Source organism: Euprymna scolopes, chromosome 6, assembly GCF_053919585.1.
Source record: "Euprymna scolopes isolate OS-2025 chromosome 6, ASM5391958v1, whole genome shotgun sequence".
Taxonomy (NCBI): Eukaryota; Metazoa; Mollusca; class Cephalopoda; order Sepiida; family Sepiolidae; genus Euprymna; species Euprymna scolopes.
Genome location: NC_136487.1, coordinates 119,826,460 through 119,834,608, shown reverse-complemented (window position 1 = coordinate 119,834,608; position 8,149 = coordinate 119,826,460). Strand labels below are relative to the sequence as shown.

General features: G+C 30.7%; 1 protein-coding gene across 1 annotated transcript in view; it reads left to right on the top strand.

Annotated features, from left to right (window-relative positions):
- Positions 1 to 765: 765 nt before the first annotated feature.
- Positions 766 to 8,149, top strand: part of LOC145277914 (uncharacterized) — a 143,349-nt gene continuing 135,965 nt past the window's right edge. Inside the window, exon 1 of the mRNA XM_080129972.1 lies at positions 766 to 1,164. Within this exon, the coding sequence (XP_079986098.1) occupies positions 1,152 to 1,164 (13 nt within the window). The 5' untranslated portion in view covers positions 766 to 1,151. The remainder of the gene's footprint in view (positions 1,165 to 8,149) is intronic.

Below are 8,149 nucleotides of genomic sequence, written 5' to 3'. Positions count from 1 at the left end.
GATGATTAAAAATAAGATAAAAAGGCACCAACAGTTGCCATATTTTTGCTTTTTTTTTTTTTTTTAGAATAAAGGATTTCTTTCCAAATTAATTTCAAGCATGAACGATTGTCTGACTTGCTATCTGCTTTCTCGATTTCCCTCACCACTCTCGTCTGAAGTCCAGAACACGGCACATTTTTTTACTCGCTTACTTTTGCGTGACCGGACGGATTTATATTTATTTATATTACAAATAAATACTTATAGGTCTTTATTATAGAGACAGGGGATTATTTATTTTTATTTTGCAAATCTTTATTTTTATTTTTTTATTTTTGCAAAATGCAAGCATTTTTCACGAGTTACGCGCGCTTACAAGTTAGCGAAACGGATCAGCAACCTGTTGAGACCCCCCCCACACACACAAACTCTCTCGGACTTGTTGCGTAAACAACAACAACAAAAAAAAACCTTATTAACTAACTAAAAAAAAAAAAAAGAAAAAAGAAAGAAAGAAAAAACAGGCGTGGACAACTTAACAAAATAAACGAACCGTTTCTAAATTGCGTGGTTTTTGAAAATTTCTTTCACATAATTCGAAAGACGCTCGGAAAGAGAGACATACAGCTTACACCCGCACGCATCGCGTAAATAGCGCAACAACACTCAATAGCCACACGTCAAACCAGAACAAAAACAGACCAACTGTTAAAAGTGCGGCTTACACGACAGGAAGACTGCTGCTACACTTCTGCTCATAAGAATACAGCAGCAGTTTTATGCGTCGCCTGTAGCAGCCGTTTTTTCTTCTGCTATCGTGGTTACACCACAGAAGAAAAGGGTTACGAAACCGTGTCCAAACCAACCAACTCTACAAATACAACTGCCGCTACTAAACCGTCTACTACCAGTCATTTTCTCCTTTCTTTCTTTTCTTTCTTTCTTTTTGTTGACTTTTGACTTTTATATGCACTGTTAAAAATAAAAAAGAACGAAAAACAAACAAACAAACAACAACAACAAAAACAACAACAACAACAAAAACCAAAACTCGCACGCTTGAAATTTGATTTGAACAAACGCACGGAATTCCCAAATTACAGTGGGTCACGTGACAACACCTTTTAACCAATCGATAGTCGGTATGGGGTGTTCCCCGTTCGTTCGCAATGGCGAGTGAAGGTAGGTGTAATTTCGCTGCGTTTCGGCTGCGTTTATTTTGTGTTATGCACGTCTTTTGTTGCGTTATGCATCTTGCTTTTCGACACTGGCTTCACCCGTGGCACAGTTCGGTACTTTGAGGTTCTTTCGACCGTATTTCATGTTCGACATTATCTTTTTCTTTAGTTAAAAAAAAAAAAAAAATCGACCCCGTTTTTCTAGTTTATTGTGTGCGTTGCGTCAGTGTCACAGTTGCAGCGTGTGCGCGCGACGTGTGCGAGTTTCAGATAGAGTTGGATAGATAGATAGATAGATAGATAGATAGATAGATAGAGAAAGTGTATAATATATATATATATATATATATATATAGAGAGAGAGAGAGAGAGAGAGAGAGAAAGGAAGAGAGAGAAATCGATAGAAAGAGATACACACGTATATATAGAGAGAGAAAGAGAGAGAGAGAGGGAGAGAGAAAGAAAGATAGGATGAAAGAGACAGGGAGAGAAAGAGAGTTGTATATTTGTTACGTTCGTGCGCGTGCACACACACACACACACACACACACACACACACACACATATATATATATTATTTCATGTGTTCATAAAATGCTGAGGAGTTATAATATTTTATATATCGATTTTCAGTATTTACATCAACAGCGCTCAATACATGAGTAAAGCTAGGTAGTAAGTTTTGCCATATTCCCATAACTTACTATATATATATATATATATATATATATATATATATATATATATATATATAGAGAGAGAGAGAGAGAGAGAGAGAGAGAGAGGGGAAGAGAAAAAGAGAAGAATAGAGAAAGAGAAGAGAATGATGGAGAGAATGAAAGTGTGTGTTAAAATAATAAATTAATTAAAATAGAAAAAGGGGACATAAAAAATTTGTTAAACACTTTAATTTTGTCTAGAATAAAGTTTAGTATATGTTTTAATACTAGGTTTCATCTTCTTCATCATCGGTCAGTGGAGTAGAAATCCTTATGGACTGAGGCATTTTTAAAATTAAAAAAAAAAAATTATTCTCATCCAAAGTGTACCTTGTTATGTGGAAGATGGGTCCCCCCCCCACACATTAAAAACCAACCTTGTGTCTGACGCTGCCCTCTTAGGGAGGCAATTAAATACGGTTTAAACAGGATTTTCTGAAGCGCACCCAGTCATGATTTGGTTTGCTTTTGTAACTTTTTACTCTTCTGCTAAAAAACAACAACAAAAAACACACAATAAAAAAAAGGCCGACAATAAGTGTAATTAATCGAATTTGTCAAAAACCCTTACAGCATCCTCACCTTCGAACCCCGACCCGCCCTTCCGTTATTAGACGGACTTTTAACCCTTTTTTCTCCGCCGCGCGTCGGGTCCGCAAACACTTTCCTTCTATCCTTCTATTGCTCCCCATCGGTACCCCTACCCCCTTGATATCATGTATGTGGACGTGTGTGTGTGTGTGTGTGTGTGTGTGTGTGTGTGTGTGTGGCGACCTCGCTCCGAGCAGCCATACTGACCTACATTAAACTACTGGGTGCCCCCCCCTCACCAATCGTTTAACCCCTTCCCCATCTACATGCTTATTTAAAAAAAAAATTTTTAATCTGCATGTGCACGTTTTTTTTAAATAAATATTTCTAAAATATTAATTTGCACCTAAACGGTTATCAAATAATGTCAAACATCCTTTTTATTTCTTTAATAATGCCCCTTTTTATTGTTAGTGATAGGCAGGCGTAAAATATTTTATTTTACATGAGCAATAGAACGTTGTATAAGTCGCCTAAGTACGCGTACACTACGCTTCACAAATATAAGACAACACATGACATAATGCCGCGCGCTAAATAAACCGAATTCCGCTTATAAAAATGAATGCTTATAGCCCCGTTGCATTTCATAGTTGGATAAATTTATGCTTTATACATTTATGTATCAAATTTTTTTGTACAATATATAAATATATGTATGTACATATATATTTCTTTTTTGTCGAAATCTTAATTTGCAAGTTTAACCCAATTTGCCACAAATTCTTTACGGTGACGTAAAAAAATATATGTACTGTTATTCGTTTTTTTTTTTTTTTTTTTTTGCAAGGAAGGCGTTTTGTTGAAATTAAACGAAACCACGAAAGTATGGGTGCGTTGTTTTGTAAAAATAATACTGTTCCCTGTCAGCTAGAACATATATTTACACATTTATTTATTTAAAATAAATAAAATGTGACAAAACAAGCCATTGCAGTTGTCCCTCATGATATCAACACAGAAATGGGTCAGTCATGTTTTCTACGACCTGATGCCCTCATTGAATCAGGGAGTTTGCAAAAATTCTTTACTTTTCTTAATTTTAAATTTTATATATTTTTTAAAAGCAAATCTTGTTAATCAATTAATTTATTAATTCATTTTAATTGCTGCTTCTCTTTTATTATTTTTCTTTCTTTCTTCTGACTACTGAAATCTAAACGGAGAGGTGAAGTCGATTATATTTCTCTTTCCTTTTAAAATGTGTGATTGAAATTTAATTCAAATCTGCCTCTTTTCAAATCGGAACTCATGTAGTAGTCCATTAGGATTGAAATAATGATACGTGCTTGGTTATAAAATATGAGTAAGGAGTTTTTATTATTTCTGTTTGTGTTTTTATATGTTTTGGAGGGAATCGGAAATTTTCGACAGGAAGAGTAGGCAAACATGTGTTGTAATCTCTGCACAGTTGGTTTCATGTCGATTTATCAAAAGCAGATCGCATGCACTTTTCATCGCCTTAATGTAGGTTACTACGCGAGGAGGCGGATTCGTATATAAACGTATCAAGAAAAAGTATATATATATATATATATATATATATATATATATAAAATACATTCTGAAAATATTTATGACAATTAAGCTAATTATTTAATTGCCATATATATTTTCAAAACTTACTACCTAGCTCTACTTACGTGAGCACTGCTGGAGTAAATACTGATAATGAATAAACACAATTTTGTGTAGATACATGAAATAATATATATATATATATATATATATATATATATATATATATATATATATATATATATATATATATATATATATATATATATACACGCACACACATATACATATTTAAAGCATCTCGTTTTGTTTTGAATTTTGTTTAATTACGCAACATTGTTTTTTAATTGTAATTGTAAATTTGGAAATTTTTTTACCTGGATTTACTTACGATTATACGACATATTGAAATTATCGTAATTTGCCAAAGTTTGTAAACTTGTTTTATTAAAACTTGTGATATATATACGCTGTCTAAGATTCATGTTCTGTCTTGTTTTGATGTCTTTTTTATTAATTAAAAAAAAAAAAATAATAATGTAATAGTCATTTATGTTTTTTTTTTTTTAATGATAGCTTACGATAATTTGATTGTTTATTACGGTTTAATAACGAAAAAAAAAAAAATACTAGCGTGCCCGTGAAACGTAAAAACTAATTTCAATAATAACGAATAAAAATTTAACAAAAACTTTAACATGTTTTCGTTTTAAAAATAATACCTTTAATCCATAATTAAGGTTCTAATATCCGATGAATGATATTCTGTGTGTTTAAACCCTAATGTAATATTTTAAAAGCAAAGAAATTGAATTTAAAAAAAAGTTTCTTAAAAAAAAAAAAAACGCAAACGTCATAAATCATTCTAAAGGAAATTTGGAAAATAATTAAAAAACAAACAAACAATATATTTGGTTTACATACGCATTTGTGACCCATTTGCGTTGAAAATTTATTTAATTTAAGATATAAGACTGTGAGTTACTGTGGATATTGGTTTTCAGTAAAGTAACAGGGGTGTCAGACATCTTGTTTAGTCACAGGAAGTAGTGTACGTAATCGGTTGTCCATGGGTTACTTTGCTTGACAGATATTTAGGGTAATTTAAATGATTTTATTAAATATCAATTTTTAACGCAAAAAGATCACAAATGGTATGTCAACCCCCTCAAAATTGTTTTAACAAATTTTTTTCAACCATATTTAAAAAAAAAATTCATACCGCTGATAGTAACATTTATCCCTAAAAAAACCAAAAAAAAAAACCCACTAACATCGTGACCCGATTTTCAGTTTTTATTTTAATTGGATTTTTTTTTGTTATATACTAAACGCGATATTATTGATTCTTTTCCAACTTTTTAAAAAATTCAATTAAAAATTTAAATTCATTATGTGATAGGCTGAAATCTTTTTAATTAATTATAGATGTGAACTTTTGACATCTTGGTTGTCCCAATGTCTTTATTTACTTGCCTCCTCACGAGGACAGAGTTAAACGCAAGGTATTTTGTGTGTGGAGAAAATCCAGACCCCCCCCCCCACCAAGCCCCAGCTTATGAAGGTTTTTCATTCACTGACTGAGGGAAGAACAGATACTACACTCTGAGCTTTTTCGTACTATTTAAATATTCATTTTACTTCTTTTCGACGCACTTGTTGCTATTTTTCAATGAATGTTGTAATTTGTCTGTTCTTTAATTCAACAGGGGCGCACGAGGAAATTAATTATTTTTAATTAATGAACAGTACACAAAGAACACATAATACTCGACTTTTACCTTTAAACTTTAATTCTATACTGTATTAGAATAAATTGCGGCGATTGTGCAGTATAGTTAACAAGAAAAAAGGGTGCAATATAGAAAACAAAAGCGACTGTTAAACAAATAATGTTTATCAAATGGAAGAAACATCACACATTTTTGTGCATTTTTAAAATGTTTGAAAACGTTTTTATTGCAGTATAAGATTTTATTCAAATTCGATGTGATTAGAGTAAGACTTCACAATGATGGGCGGACAGTTTTATGGAAACCACCGAAGTTTGATGGGTGTTTCGTCTTTTGAGGTGAAAAATAAATCAAAACAAAAAATATACCCAGCAACTGCAATACAATCTACTTTAATTGAAAGGAGAAAATGGCGAACAAAAAGTATTCAAACTTCGGTGATTTCCGAAATAGAACTCTAACAACAACTTTGAACTAAATTTTATATTCCATGGCAGATGTGTAGTTTATGTTGCAAAATACTAGCCTCTAACCCTTGCACATCCAAAAGAGAAAAATGTTACTGACACCGCCTAAACAAACGTAAATTATTTTCATTTTTCATTTAATAGCAACTAATAATATATTATTTTATTTCTAAATCATGTTAAGAAACATTAAACCATAAATATATTAATTTTAAAAAGAATGTTTTATTTCTTAAATTAACCCCCCCCCCCAAAAAAAAACCCAAATAACTTTCATTCCTTAATCATGTTAATAAATATGAAACAATAAGATGAAAGAAGAAAAGATTCACTTCGTTTCCTTGATTTTTTTGATTACTCATTACTTGATCGACAATATAATATTCATTTTGATGGCAAAAAACTAAAATCGATTAAAATATTTGAAGAAATGCGAACAAGGAAAGGATAAAAACAAAATAAAAACAAAATTTTTCTTAAAAACAAAAAAAACAAAACCCCCAAAAATTGAAATTCTGTTTTAAAAGAAAAGGAAAAAATGAAAAAAAACCCTTATTTTTTTTAATGCTGATGGTCGTTTTCAATGATAAAACTATTGAAAATTATATATAAAAATAAGCGCTTCTACACTATCAGAACGAAATTTTGTAGTCGATAAATGGAGTTTTCAAATGAAAAAAAAAAACAACAATGGTTTCTACTGATTTTTTTTTTGTAAATTCTAATAAATTACAATATAAGCTTCCAAATTATGTAGTCAAAATTACCTGAATTATTAAAAAAAAAACAAAAAAACCTGAATTATTTAAAAAAAATTTTTTTTAAAACACCCTAAATTATTTAAAAAAAAAAACATGAATTATTAAAAAAAAAAATTAATCGTGTTAGCAGGTGAAAAAAGTGTCTTACATAAGCAATTACGATCGTTTTCATCAAATTCTATTTTCTATTTTCTTTAATAAATAATTTCCTACCTTATCGATTTTCGTAAGTTTTGGATATAATCATCTTATACGAAAATACGAGGAATACGAAGATACCATTGTTGTCATTTAAAATTCAGTATTATGATTTCCAAAATTACGTTTTGATAGTGTAGAAACGAAAAAAACAAACTTTTGCTTAAAAAACAAAGGTTAATTATCACTTTAAATTTAATTAGAAAGAAAATGAAACTAGACGATGGCAGTAGCATTTTCCTCTTTTCCGTGCAAGGGTTAGAGGCTATTTTGCAACCTAAACTAGACATATAACAAAATACCGCATGGTTGCTTCTCAGCTGACTGTAACATGGTCGTTTTCAAATCCAAATAAACAAGTTTTATTTGAACCGCTGTCTTAAATAATACATTACTACCTAATTTCCAGTATTACCGATCATTTGATGATCTGACGGAAATTTAGAAAGGTTTTTGAGGGTACGAATTTATCAAGAGAGAGGAAGGGGAAAGTAATAGACAGAAACTTAGTTTAGAAATGGGCCCTTAAATGTGCTAATTGCAAATTACGGCTATTAGTGTAATTGAAATGGAAGTATTTTTCGAACATAACTCAATATCAAAGGTAAATAATATTCTAATTTGTATTTTGCGTGATTAAAAATAAAAGGGCAAAAATGTAATACAATAATTTACAATACTTTAAATAAAATAGAAATTCCAACAGTACAAACAATTCCAAATCTAAAACAAACTATAAAGCAACAAAACGTTTTCGACCTCCACATCTAATGCAGGTGTGTGTGTATATATATATATATATATATATATATATATATATATATATATATATATATATATATATATAGAGAGAGAGAGAGAGAGAGAGAGAGAGAGAGAAAATAAAAAAGGAACAAACCGTATTATGTGTTCACCAACGTTTCGTCTTTATTTCGAGACTTCCTCTGGGTGAATGAGATTAAGAAACCAAAAAATATACCAGTACAAAATATTTGAAATATT